The 18,906-nt window shown below is 46.4% G+C and overlaps 1 protein-coding gene across 19 annotated transcripts in view; it reads left to right on the top strand.

Moving 5' to 3' along the window:
- Nucleotides 1-2,752: 2,752 nt before the first annotated feature.
- SEC31B (SEC31 homolog B, COPII component) overlaps nt 2,753-18,906 on the top strand; it is a 59,999-nt gene continuing 43,845 nt past the window's right edge. For 2 of the 19 annotated variants that reach the window (XR_004732116.3, XM_002756653.6), the window contains exons 1-10: nt 2,753-3,264; nt 5,625-5,711; nt 6,064-6,187; nt 12,012-12,207; nt 12,421-12,516; nt 13,471-13,614; nt 13,927-14,069; nt 15,049-15,148; nt 15,268-15,429; nt 15,957-16,091. Coding sequence is in view for 18 of the 19 variants with exons in the window: in XM_002756653.6 (XP_002756699.3) it covers nt 5,633-5,711; nt 6,064-6,187; nt 12,012-12,207; nt 12,421-12,516; nt 13,471-13,614; nt 13,927-14,069; nt 15,049-15,148; nt 15,268-15,429; nt 15,957-16,091 (1,179 nt within the window). In the remaining variant the exon portion in view is untranslated. Of the gene's footprint in view, nt 3,265-5,541; nt 5,712-6,063; nt 6,188-12,011; nt 12,208-12,420; nt 12,517-13,056; nt 13,071-13,470; nt 13,615-13,926; nt 14,070-15,048; nt 15,149-15,267; nt 15,430-15,956; nt 16,092-18,906 lie in introns of all 19 variants that reach the window. The other 17 variants (XM_009010145.5, XM_009010144.5, XM_017979242.4 and 14 more) reach the window with 17 other exon arrangements.

Here is an 18,906-nt window from a genome sequence, read left to right as displayed (position 1 = left end):
CCTGATACAAAACCTATCTTATTTTTTGTTGAAATGGGATCTTGCTATGTCGCCCAGGGTGACTCAAGCTCCTGACCTCAAGCAATCCTGCCTCAGCCTCCTAAAGCACTGGAATACAGGCAGGAGCCACAGTACCTGGCCCTCATGTATCTATTTTTTTTTTTTTCTTTTGAGACAGAGTTTCACTCTTGTCGCCTAGGGTGGAGTGCAATGGTGCAATCTCGGCTCACTGCAATCTCCACCTTCCAAGTTCAAGCGATTCTGCCTCAGCCTTCCAACTAGCTGGGATCACAGGTGTGTGCCACCACACCTGGCTAATTTTTGTATGTATTTAGTAGAGACGGGGTTTCACCATGTTGGCCAGGCTGGTCTCAAACTCCTGACCTCAGGTAATCCACCCACCTCAGCCTTCCAAAATGCTGGGATTACAAGCGTGAGCCACTGCACCTGGCCCCCACTGGCTTTTTAGCTGTTTTCATTCTCTATAGCATTAATAATTTCCTTAACAAACATCTGTGTGTCTAATATGTATCAAACACAGGCCCTGGAGATAAAAAACTGAGCAAGACAAAGTAATCACCTTCAAATAGTTACATAGCAGACCGGCAGTTATAATACAAGGTGAAAATAATTATCATTATTGAGACATGGTCTCACTCTGTTGTCCAGGCTGCAGTGTAGTGGTGTGATCACGGCTCACTGCAGTGTCTAACTCCCAGACCCAAACAGTCTTCTCACCATAGCCTCCCAAGCAGCTGGGACCACAGGTGTGCACCACCTGGCTAATTTTTATATTTTTTGTTGGCACAGTTTTACCATGTTGCTCAGGCTGGTCTTGAACTTCTGGGCTCAAGCAATCCACCTCCTGCCTTAGCCTCCCAAAGTGTTGGGATTATGGGTGTGAGCCACTATGCCAGGCCAAAAAGGATTTTTTTTTTTTGAGACAAGGTCTCACTCTGTCACCCAGACTGGAGTGCAGTGGCATAATCTCAGCTCACTGCAACCTCCGCCTCCCAGTTCAAGCGATTCTCATGCCTCAGCCTCCTGAGTAGCTGGCTAATTTTTGTATTTTTGGTAGTGATGGGGTTTCAGCATGTTGGCCAGGCTGGTCTCAAACTCGTGACCTTAGGTGATACACCCACCAAGGCCTCCTAAAGTGCTAGGATTACAGGTGTATGCCACCGTCCCCAGCCTGTCTACAGGACATTTTTATCTGGAAGTGGCACAATTTCTTCAACATAAAAAATATGTGATCTTTTCACGGCCCCCTCCTCACCTGAAGTTAACTAGCTCTACTTTTCTTTTTTGGAAATGGAGTCTCGCTCTGTAGCCCAGGCTGGAGTGCAGTTGTGCCATCTCGGCTTGCTGCAACCTCCACCTCCCGGTCCTGGTTCAAGCAATTCTACCTCAGCCTCCCAAGTAGCTGGGATTATAGGCATGAGCCACCATGCCCAGCTAATTTTTGTATTTTTTAGTAGAGACGGGTTTCACCATGTTGGCTAGTCTGGTCTTGAACTCCCAACCTGGTGATCTGCCCGCCTTGGCCTCCCAAAGTGCTGGGATTACAGGCGTGAGCCACTGCACCCGGCCGTTCTCTGGCTCTATTAAGAGAATACCACAGTTTTTCTAGTCTACCAGGCTCTGAAGCCTTTATCAGCCAGGAGAGCCTGTCCAGCTCTCCTTTACAATAATCATCACCACTATGTTAATCCAGGCGTTCATTACCTGGTATGTGGATTGCTCTATTAGTCTGCTAATTGGAGTCCCTGACTCCAGCTCTGCAGGGGTTCCGTATTGCTAGACCCAAAATATAATATACAGATATAGATATAGATTGATTGATTGAGACGGAGTTTCCCTCTTGTTGCCCAGGCTGTAGTGCAATGACGCGATCTCGGCTCACTGCAACCTCCGCCGCCTGGGTTCAGGCAATTCTCCTGCCTCAGCCTCCTGAGTAGCTGGGATTACAGACACACGCCACCATGCCCAGCTAATTTTTTGTATTTTTAGTAGAGACGGGGTTTCACCATATTGACCAGGATGGTCTCGATCTCTTGACCTCGTGATCCACCGGCCTCGGCCTCCCAAAGTGCTGGGATTACAGGTGTGAGCCACCGCGCCCGGCCAATATTCTTTAACTTACTGCATCCTACCCCGTAATTTTCAGTAACTCTCATCTGCAGAATTGAATTGGAACTCCACAATCCGCATCCAGTCTCCTCGTGCCTGTTTCATTCACGGTATGGAAAATTCCAGGGTGCCTATTAGCCAGTTTGGCTTCTTCCTCCTTGCTGGAATATCACCTGGGTGTGTTCTTGTAGCTCCAAAGGATAACAACCCTCCTATAATCCTGAAATACTTCAGGAAGCCCCTGGCCCTGTAGTCTCACCCCACACACACTTAGAGCCCTTAATTCAACCAAGTTTTTGGGCACCAGTTTCTGCTAGGCTGCAGGGCATTACTGATGGCCATTTACAGCTTCGATTGCTTTTTACCTTTTCAACAAATTGATTCCACTCCTGGGGCTAGGGCAGGGTCTTTTCCCTGGCTGAAACTCAATAAACCGGAACCTACTGGTCCGGATATGACCCAGTGCGCAAATCATAGGGCAGGTGGGGAGACTTGGTTAAAAGCTATAATCCAGTGTGGAAACGTTCTCCGTGGGACTGTCCCGGTCTTGGGCTCCGCGCCCGCGGAGCGTATTTGCGACGGAGCCCTGCCGGGTCCGCGCCGCTTTTGGCCCTCCGCAGCCGCCGTCCACAGCGCCCAGCTCGGCGCGAGAGGACCCACTCCGGCCGCCGCGCTTGACCCCTGCCCGGGGTTCTCCGCACAGGTTGGTTCGCCCCGCCGGTCTGGGATCCCTGGGAGCAGAGATCGCGCTGAGACTCGGAGCCCTGCTCCTTCCTCGGCGAAACGCCGAGGGGAGCCGGCTCGCTGCGGAGACCTCGGCCCGCGCCTGCCCTGCCTGCGGGACCTGGCCCGGGGGGGCCTCCGCTACGCCTGCTGTTGAATTGGATCCGGCTCTGCTGTCCCTGCCTCACCGGAGCCCCCAGCCCGACGTGTTCAGCGCCGCCCTCGGGCCTTCCCGTACGCCTCGGTCCTGACCTGGCCCGCCGGCTGTCGCTGCGTTTGGGCCGGGCAGGAAGGCCTGTCGTTGCTCACCCTGGCGCGCCTGGCTTCGGCGACCGCGGGGAAGAAGCTGTGCTGACTGTCCTCCCTAGGGACTGGACTGCCAAGGGTAGCTGGTGCCCTCCTGCACGGCAGGTCTGTCCAGCATTTCCTTGGTTATCTCCCCCTCACGCCCCCATGGCCAATCTGACCCCGGCGGGGGCCCTTTTTGTAACAGGTGCCTCTGAACAATGTGAATTAAGAGCCCATTTTCCCAATTCCTAGACTGTCAGCGATTGAAACACTTTCTGGTTTAGTTTCGGCTAGTACAGTGGTTAGAAATACGGGCTCTTGAGGCTGATGGAGGTTCACGTCTTGGCCTAGCCAGTTGTCATCTCTGGAAAGTAGGGATAATCGTAGTACTTAACCTAATAGGACCATTGAGAGAATTAAATGAGATATGCACATCAAATGCACAGCTCTTTATCGTAGCTCCTATTTTTGTTATTAGGGGCTTTCCCCAGAAGCCTGAAAATGATTGTGACCAGCAGGTGGCACTAGTGACTGTATAGCAGAGTGTTTAGCTGGTCACAGGATACCCGATAGTAGCCACCAGTGTTTAAAGGTCCCTTGCAAATCTTGGCTTAACAGGCATCCTTAAACTTTCTTCAAGCTGGAAAGTACATTAGAGATTAAGTAATACTATCTCCTGTTTTTGTAGATGAGACTGATCTGACTATAGCTTATTCAAGCAGGTCACAGTAGGTTCCAGGCTTTCTCAACTTCAGTGTAATTTTTTAAAAAATCCTTTCTACCTCTTTGCTAGCCTGTTGGGATGGGACCTTGAATAAACATTAGAATTAGATCAGAAACCACAGAGTTAAAGTGGATATCTACATTCGAGTTCTTACCATATGCCAAAGGTTCGTTTAGAAACTAGTTAGAACCTGGCGAACAAAAGCAGACACAGTGCCAGCTCTCATGGAGCTTGCATATTAGTGGAGGAGACCGACAATGTAAATGTAAATAAATATGTAATTATAAATTGCTAGGAAGAAAAAAATTGAGACCGTCTGTGATTGTGTAGTTCACTTATCTGGGGAAGTGAGAAGCTGAGCCCAGAAAGAGATAAGGAGCCAGTCATGTAGAAAGTGAAGGGAAGAGCATTCAGAGTATAGGGAACAGCATTTGCAAAGGCTCTAAGGAAGGAAAATGTCAGGAAATTAAAGGTTAGTGTGGCTAAGCACAATGAATAAGGAGAAGAATCAAAAGATGAAGTGGTAGGCTGGAGCCTTTGGGCAGGGCTCAAAGAAGTTTGAATTTTGTGTATGAGAGAAATCACTGAAAGATTTTAAGTGAAGCATGCCAAAATCCTATTTTTTATTTTAGAAGTTCACTCCAGCTGCTGTGTAAAGAGTGAATTGGGTAATGGCTTGAGTAGTAAGTGGTTAGCTAGTTGGGAGACTGTTGGAGTAATCCAGGTGAGAGATGATATACTCAAAAAGGCTGTTGGCAGAGAAAATAGAGAAAAGTAGACAGATTAAGATATGTTTTATAGGTAAAATCAGACTAAATGATGGATTAGAAGAGAAAGAGGGAGAAGGAAGGATCAAGAGGGATTTTCAGGCTTCTGGGTTGAGCAATTGGGTGACTAGTGGAAACATTTACCAAGATGAAGAAAGCTGTAGGAAGAATAGAAGAGATTGTGACTGCTCTATTCTGAAAAAAAAAAAAAAAAACAGAAGAGATGGTAGAATAGAGAATTCCATTTTAGACAGACGAAAATGGGAGTTTACAACCCACATTAGGGATCTGCTATATCCAGGGAAATATTTGCTTAGAAATTGCATATAAGCAGGCTGATCACTTGAGGTCAGGAGTTCGAGACCAGCCTGGCCAACACGGTAAAACCCCCTTCTCTACTAAAAATATAAAAATTAGACGAGCATGGTGGCACATGCCTGTAATCCCAGCCACTCAGGAGGCTGAGGCAGGAGAATCGCATCACTCGAACCCAGGAGGCAGAGGTTGCAGTGAACTGAGATTGTGCCATTGCACTCCAGCCTGGGTGACAGAGTAAGACTCTGTCTCAAAAAAAAAAAAAAAAAAAAAAAGAAATTGGACATAAGAACTTGGAGCTTAGAGGAGAGATTTGTGGTGGTGGTATCAATTTGGGGATCATCAGCATATGGATGCTATTTAAAGCCAAGGAAATGGACAAAAAGCACTGAGGGATTATCTGGTTTGATGGTTATCACCACTGGACCTGTGGTAGCCAGTGTGGTCGAATATCTTTTGGGGTTTAAAGCATTAGATTTCAGTAACTGGGTAAATGAACTATCCTTAGATCTGCAGATGGTCACGTATTTGTCACTCTGTGTTGCCCTGAGATGCCCTATCTTGGAGAAGACAAACAAGATTTCTTGTCCACAGATGCTCCCTGGATCTGGCTGTTAAGTTTGCTGGTTTCTATTTTCAGTAGGCCAAGGGCCATGTCAGTTTTCTGCCACCTGCAGGATACACCATGAAGCTGAAGGAACTTGAGCGGCCCGCTGTCCAGGTGTGGAGCCCAGCCAGCCAGTACCCTTTGTATCTGGCCACAGGTATGGTGACACTGCGGATTAGGATCCATTGAAAGTACATAGGTTGAGGGGAACTTAGTATCTAGAATTATTGATTGGGCATCAGAGAAAGCTATCAGCTCATAGGAAGGTAGGATGGCTCACAGCATAAGCAAGGGGATATTAGGTGTTTTGGGGACGTGAGGGCTGCCTACGACTGTGGCTCAAGGTTAGGTACATCATGTTTTGTTGCTTTTGTGGAGTTACCTTTTGAGAAAGGGTATATCTAGCTCTCTTCTATAACTCCTCCTTTTCACTCCTTAACTCTCTTACACCTGAAATCCCTGCATATATTGTTGCTCATATCCTGCCTCTTGACTTTCCTTGTGCCTAGGAACATCTGCCCAACAGCTAGATTCCTCCTTCAGCACAAATGGCGCATTGGAAATATTTGAGGTTGATTTCAGGGACCCTTCTCTGGACTTGAAACGTAAAGGAGTCCTTTCTGCCTCAAGCAGGTATTGTCTGATCTGTTGATGGGTATACAGGGTAGATCCTGACAGATATACTGACAAGGAATTCTGGGAGTAGTGTGTGTTTCTCAGGGCTCATGAGAGCCACGTGAGGGAAGAAGGAGCTTTGCCAAGTTGGAGAGAAGTTAACTCAGGGCTTATTTTGCAAAAGGATTTTAAAAACAACCACCCCCACCTTTCCAGTTAGCAGCAGTAGCAGTGTGTCAGGCTGAATGCATGTGATAGAGATGCCTCAGACAAGCCTGAACCCACGTGTACCTGGTCTGTCTTTGAACCCAGAGATACTGGCTCCTTCCTCCCTTGGCTCTTATGAATATAACAACCTTACACAATATCACCCTCTCTGCCAACAAGGAAAAGAACGAATGATCCTCTCCTCATTGATCTTAGACACTGATTGGTTCTCACGGATGCTGTGGCACTTGCAGGCTTCCAGCTCTAGATATTGTCATTTATTGAGCACATGTGTACAGCCAGACGCTGTGCTAGAAGCTCTGTATATTTTATTTATTCGTCATAATAAGCCTAAGTGATAAGTACCATATTGCCATTTTACATAGGAGGGAACTGAAACTCAAAGAAGCTAGGATTTTAGTCAAGGCCTATCTGAGTCCATAGCCTACCTTCTTTCCATTATTGTGCTGTTCTTTTAAAGGTTATAAAGGTGGGACTTACAATCTGAAGCTATGGTCTCCAAATTTTATATCATCAGAAAAAAATGTGAATATTTGTTATACTCAAGTTACATATGTAATATAAATATATACATGTGTTCCTATACTTTCTTTTTCTTTTCTTTTTTTTTTTTTAGAGCAGGGTCTCACTCTGTCACCCAGGCTGGATTACAGTGGTATGATCAGGCCTCACTGCAACCTCCACCTCCTGGGCTCAAGCAATCTTCCCCGCTCAGCCCCCTGAGTAGCTGGGACTGCAGGCATATGTCACCACACCTGGCTAATTTTTCACATTTTTAGAAAAGACGGGGTTTTGCCATGTTGCCCAGGCTGGTCTTGAACTCCTGAGCTCAAGTGATCACCCGCCTCGGCCTCCCAAAGTGCTGGGACTATAGGTGAGCCACTGTGCCCACTGGCTATACTATTAATAAAGTATAATTTCTATTAATTTTTTTTTTTAGATTAGATGTTACTGGTCTAGAAGGCAACGTTCCATCTGATGATTGATGAACTCGTTGTGCATTCCTTGGTCTGTCTAAGAGATTAGTTAAAACATTTAGGCAGAAGTACCCTCTTTCTTTTCATGGTTTAACCTAGCAGTGAAAGGGTTAATTGTTACCTATTCTTGAGCTCCTATATCACTTTATGACAGCATCTTTTATTTTGCAGGCTTTTGTACATCTCTTTGTATTTCCAGTACCTGTATCCTTTGAAGAGCAGGCACTTGAGGATTTACTGATGATGATTAGATATTCTTAGCCCCTGAGCAAGTATTTCTGAAGGAGCCCCTCAAAGGGGTGAGCTAAGTCAAGATGTTTATACTGCTGGAGATTAAAAAAGAGGTTCAACCTGAGAAAGCTGATAGGAAAGGAAAAAAGGGTGAGGGGGCACTAGACAAGGGTTCTATTCCTCAACAAGCAAAGCAACAGCTTCAGCATAGTAGTGGCTCCTTAGGGCTAAGGATTCTTAAGAAAGAGGCAATATATTCTTATAAACTGAATTCTGAGATCTATGTGGGCATAGATTTTAATGTTTTGTTTTTGGTTTTTTGGGGTTTTTTTAGAGACAGAGTCTGACTTTGTCACCCGGGATGGAGTACAGTGGTGCAATCTCAGGTCACTGCAACTTCCGCCTCCCGGGATCGAGCAATTATCCTGCCTCAACCTGCAGAGTAGCTGGGATTACAGGCATGTGCCATGGTGCCCAGCTAATTTTTGTATTATTAGTAGAGATGGGGTTTCATCATGTTGGCCAGGCTGGCCTCAAACTCCTGACCTCAGGTGATCTGTCCACCTTAGCCTCCCAAAGTGCTGGGATTACAGGTGTGAGCCACCACACCCACTGAGATTTTATGTTTTACTCACTGCTCTATCTCCAGTACTTACAGCAGTGCCTAGCACTATATTTCATAAATATTTGTTATATGAATGATTTTAGGAACTTCTGGGTTACCGGACGGGCATGGTGGTTCATGCCTATAATGCCAGAACTTGGGAGGCCACGGGAGGTGGATTGCTTGAGGCCAGGAGCTCAAGACCAGCCTGAGCAACATGTCTCTACTAAAAATACAAAAGTCAGCTGGGTATAATGGTGCACGCCTGTAATTCCAGCTACTTGGGAGGCTGAGGCACCAGAATTGCTTTCATCTGGGAGGTAGAGTTGCAGTGAGCCGAGACGGCACCACTGCACTACAGCCTGGGTGACAGAGCAAGACTCTACCTCAAAAAAAGAAAAACAAAGAAAAGGAACTTTTGGGTTACCAAACAGCATTCAAATCCAGCCCTTCAGTTACAGTTAGTCTTAGTGTCTTAAGAGTTTTTCAAGCTGTTAGTTTGAATTTGGGAGTCATGAACTTTACCTCATACTCCTGATCCACTCTGTAGGGATTTGGGGCCAGTAACCAGAATAAATAGTACATTTAACGCTATTGATAATATTTCATCTCTGCTTTCTTTTCCCACCTCTGTAACTATATTTGGAGATTGAACTGCATTCCCAAAGACCTCAATCCCAAAGGGATTACCTTTGACACAGCCCCATTGGGGCCCTTCTGAAGAAATTATCTTAGACACCCCAGGGTCTAAGACACCCACTTCATTCTGTTCCGTTCTAGGTTAGGTCACATGCTCAATAGTCAGTATCAAACTATTGACCAGGATGATCAGGGCAGATAGAGGGCCACTCATTCTTTGCTTTATGTCTTCCTCTCTCCTTTTTTCTGTGTCATCTTCTGCTTGGTGTGGCACAAGGGACAGTTGTATGGGGCTGTAGCATTGGCTACCACATACCAACAAAACTATGTGACTTGAGAAAATCAAGTCAGTTACCTTAGGTTCCCTCACTTATGTATAAAGAAAAGATTGCACAAGATGACTTCTAAGAAACTATCTGAGACCTGAATTTGGGTTTCATGTTCAGTCTCTTATTCCCTTTTATTTTCTAGTAGTCTTTCTCCCTTTTCCTTTTTTTAAACCTCTTCCTGTATCTCTTCATTATCAACTAAACATACACCTTTCAGAATCTTCCCCATTCTCTGCCTGCCCTTTTCTCCAAACCCATGCCTCAACCAAATTTGGATCCTGAAGATCCCCTTAATCCTCAATCTATGATGCATCAGTGAAATCTTTTTTTTTTTTTTTTTTTTGAGACGGAGTTTCGCTCTTGTTACCCAGGCTGGAGTGCAATGGCGCAATCTCGGCTCACCACAACCTCTGCCTCCTGGGTTCAGGCAATTCCCCTGCCTCAGCCTCCTGAGTAGCTGGGATTACAGGCACGCGCCACCATGCCTAGCTAATTTTTTGTATTTTTAGTAGAGACGGGGTTTCACCATGTTGACCAGGATGGTCTCGATCTGTTGACCTCGTGATCCACCCGCCTCGGCCTCCCAAAGTGCTGGGATTACAGGTTTGAGCCACCGTGCCCAGCCCCAGTGAAATCTTATCTACCTAGAAATATTTGACTAAAAGAAAAATGTTCTTGAAAAGAAACTTACTAAGAAAATAACTTAAAAAAATAGACATAAGATATCGCTATATTGACCAGGCTGGCTTCCATCTCCTGGGCACAAGTGATCCTCCTGCCTTAGCCTGCTGAGTACCTAGGATTATAGGTGTGAGCCACTGTGCCCAGCTAGACCACCGTTTTTGTTTTTTAACTTTTTATTTTTTAAAAATCCAAGCTTACTGGAAAGTTGCGGAATAGTGCACACCCACCCATCTCTTTCTCCAAACCCGTGCCTCAACCAAATTTGGATCCTGAAGATCCTCTTGTTCCGTTTTCACTTGCAGAGTAGAGATGATTGACACTCCCTGAGCACCCTGAATGATCAAGTCGCCTTCCTTGCTTAACTCCACCCAGGTGTGCCCATTTTCCCAGGTGCTCTCTGTCACAGCCTATTCAGGCGCCAGCTTTACCCTCACTAGTGAGGTGGTTAACCACAGACATGTGCTTTCTGCGTGCATACAGAAAGAAAATCTTTTTGTCATACCCTATGTGTGGCATTTCAGGCACTCTGAAGTAACTGCCCTCTTCTCCAACCCTTGGGTGACTCCCGCTTGAGGTCTCAGGTACCTTTACTCTGTATGTCATGTGTTCTGACCATGCTGAGGTCACTGCACCCTCTGCATTCCCACGTGGGTTTTTCACTGGACATACCCTCCTCTGATTTCTATGTGACCTACTGTGTGCTTCTCTAGCTACTCAGTTGACATGCCCTCTACCCCTGCTGGGCTCCAGTCCCTGGATGACATGGTTGCCTCGAGCCTGTATGGAAAAACTTCCCTGTGCTATATCAAGATCACTGCAACCTTAGAAAACAGCCTTTCTGACAGTATCCTCTTGGCTAGCATTGTGTCAGCTCTGCTGTTTTGTGTCTGATCAGATGCTGACCTGGTCTAAGCTGGTGCTCCACGCTTTGCTTTTGACTGGCTAGCTCTGCTCCAGTGACTGGCCTAACAAGTTCCTGCCTATCACCCCACTCAGTTGCTTTGCCGACTCTTCCTAGGGAATATTTCATTACAGTTAGAGATCTCGTAATATCATTTGGCATGATACCTGGCTTCTCCAAAGGGCTGTGGAAATGTCCTTGGCTAGCAGCTATGAAGTGAGAGACAGACCACCTATAAGGCTTCAGAGATTGCACATGCCTTCAGTAGGGGCTTTGCAGAGGACCCAAACTTGTCTGGAAGGGGATCCAGGGACCCAAAGGGATTTTTTTCTCTGGGGCAGCACATTGTCATTATCTTATTAGAAGCATCCCCAGAAAGCCGGAAAAGCATTTTCTGAGTGGGAATGTATCCTTTCATGCTTCTGTGTCTCTAGGGCTAGCCCTTTGCAGCCACATGGCCACTCCAGTGGGCCAGCCACATGGGAGAGGCATTGGGTCTTTTCTCATTTCCAGTTTGAGAGTGAAGAGGGGACAGCAATTGTTGGTCTCGGGATCCTGATTTTAATAGTTATAGAAGAGCTTGGATCTTTCACTTAATAGGAGACAGTATTTTATGATAAGAGCTCAGGCTCTGGAATATGATGAGCCTGACTTTGAACCTTGACCCTGCTACTTCCTGGTATTTATCATAAAATGGTGATAAAATTACTAGCTCTGTGTACAGAAATTTTATAACTTCTTTGTGCCTCAGTTTCCTCAATTCAAAATGGAAATAATAGTAATACTTCATGAGGTTGTTAAATATTCAGTCAGCTAATAAATGTAAAGCACTTAAAACAGTGCTGATACATAGCAAGTATCCAGTCAGTGTAAGTGGTTGTATGTGGTTGCTATTATTACCTGATTATTTGAGTTGTGAAGATTATGTGAAGTAATCTGTTTGAAGTATATACCACAGGGCCTATATAACCCCAATGTTAACTTAAAAACGTACACATATATACACCTCCACACGACTCGGAGGCAGTGGCTTCCTGGCTTCTAGTGTAACAGAGATGGAATATTTTTTTCAGAGAAAGGGCAGGACTGGGCAGAGGATACCTCCCTTCTGTCTGGGAAATGAAGGAGACAGGCAGGCCCCAGCTAGGGGTGGGGATGCCAGCATAATGGCGGAAGCTGAGAAGATGTCATCCTCTGCTTACTGACATGAACCTAAATTTGTACTGATGCCGGTTCCTCCTCTTTGTAGGTTTCACAAGCTGATCTGGGGGAGCTTTGGCAGTGGGCTTCTGGAAGGCTCCGGGGTTATTGCAGGCGGCGGGGACAACGGCATGCTTATTCTATACAGTGTGACCCACATCCTGTCTTCGGGGAAGGAGCCTGTGATTGCCCAGAAACAGAAGCACACGGGGGCTGTCAGAGCCCTCGACTTTAATCCTTTCCAGGTAACTACATTTCAGTTGGTCAACATGGCCAAGCCGGGGAGCAACAGATCTCAGTGGAAACATTCACTTGTGGCCTCCAGTCTGCAACTCTGACCCCTTTCCAGGCTGTTTCACGGGAGGCTTTTGATAGCCCCAAATGTGGGCCTCTTTCCTCCTTTCTTGCTCTATTTCTTCCCAGGGTGGTATGTCTCCAAACACCTTTTATTCATACAGGGCAACCTCCTGGCTTCAGGAGCCAGCAATTCTGAAATCTTCATTTGGGATTTGAATCACTTGAGTGTACCAGTGACCCTGGGATCCAAGTCACAGGTGAGCAGCACCCCCAGCACCCAACCCTGGCTGCTGCTTGGAGTGTGCAGCTGATTTTCCTAAATAAACTTGAGTTCTGCAGCCAGTTGGAGCGCGAAAGATTTCAGGCTTTACCACTGGAGGGCAGTAAAGCTCCACAGAGTAACATGCTACCAGCCAGATAAGAGCTAGGATGGTGGGTGGGTGGAGGGTGTGTATGGGGTGGTTGGTTTGTGCTCATTACTTGTTCTCGGAGTTTCTGGGAGGCAGATGAAAGGTGGGGAGAGCAAAAGGCACCACAAGAAGGGATGGGAGTGCTGTTTCTCACAGTAGAACTTTCGCAGGGTTGGGCAGGGCACTGGGCCCAGCAGAGAGGGAGCTAGGGTAGGACCCCAGACAGACCTTTGTCCTTTTTGTGGGGAGGGTCAGCTTTGTTCTCTATGCATGTGGCTGTCCCAGGCAGTTGGGGGTCTGGTCTTCTGTCTTGGAGAGCCTATCTGTCAATCTGTAACTGGGCCCAAATTTTTGCTTCCTGGCCTTTTCTCTGTCTTGTGCTTACAGTATCACGAGGTAAGGTAAGTATAAATTTGATAGCATCTTGTGGTTTCTCGGCTTCACCCTCTCTGCGGGTCTTGGGTATCTTATGTTTTCCTCCCTCCCTCATTTCCTCCTTTTCCCTCTCTTTTTGTCCTAGACAAGAGGGCTGTTTTAAAAGTCTTGACTCTATCCTCTTAGGAGAACCTTGGGAAGGAATAAAACCTAGATGTGCCTGCCATGCCCTCTACTTCTACACCTGTTACCCTAAAGGATCCTCCCTGGAAAATTCAAATCCCAGCTTCCCAACACTTTCTTAGTTTGGGTAGCCCTGTGTCTGTTCTTGGACTTGCTGTGGGTGGCTGGGAGCAGTGGAACAGCAGATGTCACTTTGTCCAGGAGGTGACAAGTTGTCATCTTCCTGTCCCCATCCTGCCTTAGCAGCCCCCAGAGGACGTCAAGGCATTGTCTTGGAACCGGCAAGCCCAACACATTCTGTCTTCTGCTCACCCCAGTGGCAAGGCGGTTGTGTGGGATCTCAGGAAGAATGAGCCTATCATCAAAGTCAGTGATCACAGCAACAGGGTGAGTAGTGGAGGTGCTGGCTTCTCTCTCCTGCCTAGCAGTTAGAGCTGCTCTCCCAGACTAGAGTTCTGCTTTCAGCTGTTAGACATGTGAAGTCAGCCACTTAGCACATTTCCTATTGAGAGTGAAAACTTAGGGAAGCTAAACAGAGCTGATCTGGAGTCTTCTAAGCTTCTACCATTTCTTCTTCGTGGCCATCACTCTCTGATGGCTGTGGTATTCCCAGTCACATAGAAGAGACACAAAATTTTCCCATTTCAGCGGGCAAAAGAGTCAGGTTACAGCACCCATTGGGATCTGCTTTGTTCACAGATGCACTGCTCAGGCCTGGCCTGGCATCCTGACATAGCCACCCAGTTAGTGCTGTGCTCAGAGGATGATCGTCTCCCCGTGATTCAGCTGTGGGACTTGCGCTTTGCCTCCTCGCCTCTGAAGGTGCTGGAGAGCCACAGCAGGTAGCATCTCAGACGTCATCCATATCCTTGGGGGGGATGGTGGGCATAACTGGCCTGGGTAGGAGGCAGTGCATCCCTCACTTTAGCTACTAAATATCCTCCCTGGCTTTAAAGCCATTCCAGTGAACATACAGTTACCCAATACTAGCTCCAGCCCTAAGCAAGAGGAGGCCCTTAGACCCTGAGGCTATTGAGAGGAGGCTGAGATTCCATCTAAATTCCAGAGACGGGAATGGAATTGGGTCATGAGAAACACCAGAACAGTGTCCCCAGGCTCTGATATGAGGATAATGTTCATTTCTTTAGGTGATGAGCTTGTCTCCTCTAGGACTTCTTCATAAAAACAATTTGACTGCTGTCTATCCTGTGAACAGCCCTCCACAATCTGTTCTTTCTAACCAAAGGGCCGTGCTGCCTTTATATCTCCTTGGGGTCTTTTATTTTTTTAGACCAGTTCTTGCTCTGTCATTGAGACTGTAGTGGTGTGATCAAGGCTCACTGTGGCCTCGATCTCCTGGGCTCAAGTGATCCTCCCGTGTCAGCCTCCCAAAGTGTTGGGATTACAGGCATGAGCCACTGTGCCTGGCCTCTTTGGAGACTTTTATGGTTAGGTCTTTACTGTCTCCTGGGCTAAAAGTAGCCATAGGGATCAGTGTTTGTATGATTCATACTGATTCATAATCTCTACTCTCTAATCAGTGCAAAGAAGTAGGCAGGTCTGCGGTGATCTGAGAGGCAGAGTGGTGCAGTGCATAGTGAACAGGCTCTGGGGTTTGATTTGGGTTCTGACTCTGCAGCTATTGGAAAGTTACTTAATTTTTCAAAACCTCATTTTCTTCATTTGTAAGATAATATCAGACCATGGATTTTATAGGGCATGATCTAATATGCCCTATAAAATGTATCAAAGACATATAAAGGCACCCTACTGATATTAGACATTCAACAAATGCTAGTTCCTCTTTTCTTCCCTTTTTAGGGGAATCTTGTCAGTGTCATGGAGCCAGGCTGATGCTGAACTGCTGCTCAGCAGTGCTAAGGACAGCCAGATCTTGTGCTGGAACCTGGGGAGCAGTGAGGTAAACTGGCCCTTCTGTGGGCATACTGGGATGGGAAAGAGAAGGTAGAAAAATCTCAGCTGCAGTCTTGTGTTTTGGGTTTCATGGACTGTCCCTAATGGTGTGTTCCCTCATATTAGGTGGTATATAAGCTACCCCCACAGAGCAGCTGGTGCTTTGACGTGCAGTGGTGCCCTCGGGACCCTTCAGTGTTCTCTGCTGCCTCTGTCGACGGTTGGATCAGTTTGTACTCTGTGATGGGTAGGAGCTGGGAAGTCCAGCACATGAGACAGGCTGACAAGGTTTGAAGGGCTTGATAGAGAATGCTGGAGGGAAGGGGCTGTCTCTATTTGTGGGAGAGAGACATACAGCCTGAGAAGTGGGGACTATTGGAGAGTAGGAGACCAGGGCTCTGGGTTTGGGAGGGCTGCACCTTTGCTCTAGTGCCCGTCTTCCTGAAAGGCTGTCAGTTTCTGCCACAATATGAAGAAGGCCTTCACCTTGACTCTTGTTGGATGGCCCCTGTAGTATTTTGGGGACAGTGGGACCCCTTTGCTGGGGCAGTTATTTCAGGAGTATGACTCTTATCTTTCTCTCTCCTATAGATCCGTTTTGCGCCACACTCCATTGTAGGCTTTGAATGTAGTGGTCTTTCCAAGAGCCTACTTGCTCCCACCCTCACTACCACTCACTTCCCCATCCCCCGGAATATGGGAATCTGACCTTACTAGGTCAAATTGGGGTCTCAGGCGTTCCTCCCAAAATGGAGTTTGTAGGTTCCTGACTCCCTGCTGCTTTAGGATGGTGATGCAGGTGTCTTTTCCCCCAGATCTCTTCTTCTTTCAGCAAAGGCCAGCCTCTCCCACCACTGCAGGTGCCAGAGCAAGTGGCACAAGCATCACTGATACCTCCCCTGAAAAAACCCCCCAAGTGGATTAGAAGACCAACAGGTGTTTCATTTGCTGTAAGTGTATTGGATGTGTCGGTGTGGTTGTGTGTATGTTTGTGTTTGTGAAGCTCCCATGTGCCCAGCATGGAGCTAAGTTCTGTAGGAGATGTATTCCCACTGCCTCTGTCTCAGAGTGGACCCCACTTTACCTTTCAAGGAGAGAGTTACCATAGCTTCCCTCTCTTCACTTCACCCATTCTGTATCTTCTGCAGTCCTGTCTAAAAGGAGTTGACTGCCTTAGAACTCTCAGTTATGGAGATATAGCCTGAGATTCCATCTGAGTTTTCTCTACCCCTTATGTGTCTGGACTGGTAGTAAGGAACTACAAAGAAAGAAAGAAAAAACAGATTTTATTCTGTCATTCCCCTGTCCTTTGGGCCTTCCATTGCTTTATAGACAAGGCTAAATGTACACAGGGCTCCACTTATCTTTCTAGTGTTCATTTCCATCTCATTCTCAGAAACATCGCTCCAATAACTCCTGTTTCATTAATAACTCCTTAACTCTCCTGTCTCTGCTTGTACCCTAACCTTCAGCTTCTCTCCTGGGCCCATTGAATCCTACTGCAGCCTTTCAGGGCCATTCTCTCTCTCTATCTCTCTCTTTTTTTTTTTTTTGGAGATGGAGTCTTGCTCTATTGCCCAGGCTGAAGTGCAGAGGTGCAATCTCGGCTCACTGCAACGTCCACCTCCTGGGTTCAGGCTATTATTCTCTTGCCTCAGCCTTCCAAGTAGCTGGGACTACAGGTACATGCTGCCACGCCCGGCTCATTTTTTGTATTTTAGTAGAGACAGAATTTCACTGTGTTGCCCAGGCTGATCTTGAACTCCTGAGCTCAGGCAATTCGCCTGTCTCGGCCTCCCAAAGTACTAGGACTACAGGTATGAGCCACTGTGCCTGGCCACAAGGCCCCTCTTTTTTTTTTTTTTGAGACGGAGTTTCACTCTTGTTACCTAGGCTGGAGTGCAATGGTGCAATCTCGGCTCACCGCAACCTCCACCTCCTGGGTTCAGGCAATTCTCCTGCCTCAGCCTCCTGAGTAGCTGGGATTATAGGCATGTGCCACCATGCCCAGCTAATTTTTTGTATTTTTAGTAGAGACAGGGTTTCACCATATTGACCAGGATGGTCTCGATCTCTTGACCTCGTGATCCACCCGCCTCGGCCTCACAAAGTGCTGGGATTACAGGCGTGAGCCACTGCGCCCGGCCTGGCCCCTCTCTTAAATACTATCTCCTGCTTGGTGCCTATCTTTAACCCAAGTCAAAATTAACCTCTCTATAATCCCACAGATTTATACTTTGGTAATGATACATTCTAACTATGCTAAAGTTATTTATATACATGTATGCAGACTGTACTAAGTAATAGACTCCTTAAGGATGGGGACTATGTCTTGCTGATTTTTATGTCCCCAAAGTGGTGCTTCACAAACTATTAATGTGCATAAACATCACTTGGGGATCTTGTTAAAATTCAGAATCTGGTTCATTGGGGGTAAGGCCCAAAATTCTGATTTTTCGGCAGTCTTCCAGTTGATGCCCTTGGAACTGGTCTGAATAGCAAGGCCCTAAAGCACTTGGTGCAGTGCTGTAAATACTAGGTTTGAATTGAAAACAGATGTATAAAATAGAAGTTCTTGTTTTCAAAGCCAACAGTTTTACTGGGGAGGCAAGACTAACACATTCAATAGTCTGTGAGCTTAAAAAGAAAAAGAGGTAGGGAAGTGAAGAATTCTGAGGTCAAGAGGCCTGAATTCTTCATAACTTTGTTGTTTATTAGCTGGGTAACCTTGAACAAATCATTTAACCTCTCAGAACTTAATTGTTCTTATCTGTAAAACAAGGATAGTGATGCCTGCCCAGCTTAGGTTAGAAAATTAACATGAAACATGCCATGTAAGAACCCACTTTGTAAAACTGTCAAGTACGATGCAAATCAAAGGTTAAAATGGTTTGTTTAGCACTAATCTGTGGTGTAGATTTTGTGCTGTAGTAGTCAAGTTAAATGAGACTCTGACTGGGAGAGTTCATTAAGGAGGTAGGTACTGGGAAAAGAAATGGTGAATAGTTAGGGAGTAAAGCAATAGTTATCACCCCCAAATAATCTGTACAACAAACCTCTGTGACACAAGTCACATGTGGTGTGACATGCACATTTACTGCATTAGATTGAATTTTTTTTTAACCTAAAGTGAAAGTTAAAAAAAAAAGTTGTCAACCTTGGATACATATTGGAATAACCTGAAGAACTCTGGCCACCCGCCCCAGAGTTTCTGATTGTATTGTCTGGGGTGTGCCCTGGCAAGTCTGGATTGTTGTCCACGTGGTTTTCATGTGCAGCCAGAGTTGAGAACTGCTGGACTAAAAAGGTCTTGTCTAAGGTCCTATTTTGTGCCAGATGCTTTATATAAGGCATATGCTCCAGGTGGGGGTGTTATGGATAAAGGCACAGGAACACACCAGGCATTTTAGGGATGCAGAGTGATTGTAATAAACAAGCAGGGAAAGGGAGGCTGGGAAAGATAGGTTTGGCCCTGATTTTGCAGAGGTTTGTGCACTGCAGGCAGGGGAGCTCAAGCTCTTTCCTGTGGCCTTGTGAAACCACACAAACTCCTGAATAGCAGCAGGGTGGTACAAGCAATATCAGGGAAGTCTAAGGCTTGAATTGGAGGAGGGAAAAGAACGGAAGGCCAGCACACTATTCTAGTAATCCGGGTGTACTAACACTGGGAATGGGATAGAGCGGACCTGCATGAAAGACAGAGAACAAGAAGAGGTAGGACTTTGTCATTGCTTGGCTGTAGGGGATACGAAGACTTTGCTAATG

Source organism: Callithrix jacchus, chromosome 12 (genome assembly GCF_049354715.1).
Source record: "Callithrix jacchus isolate 240 chromosome 12, calJac240_pri, whole genome shotgun sequence".
Lineage (NCBI taxonomy): Eukaryota > Metazoa > Chordata > Mammalia > Primates > Cebidae > Callithrix > Callithrix jacchus.
The sequence above is the reverse complement of the archived record's forward strand: the minus strand, read 5'-3'. Positions and strand labels throughout refer to the sequence as shown.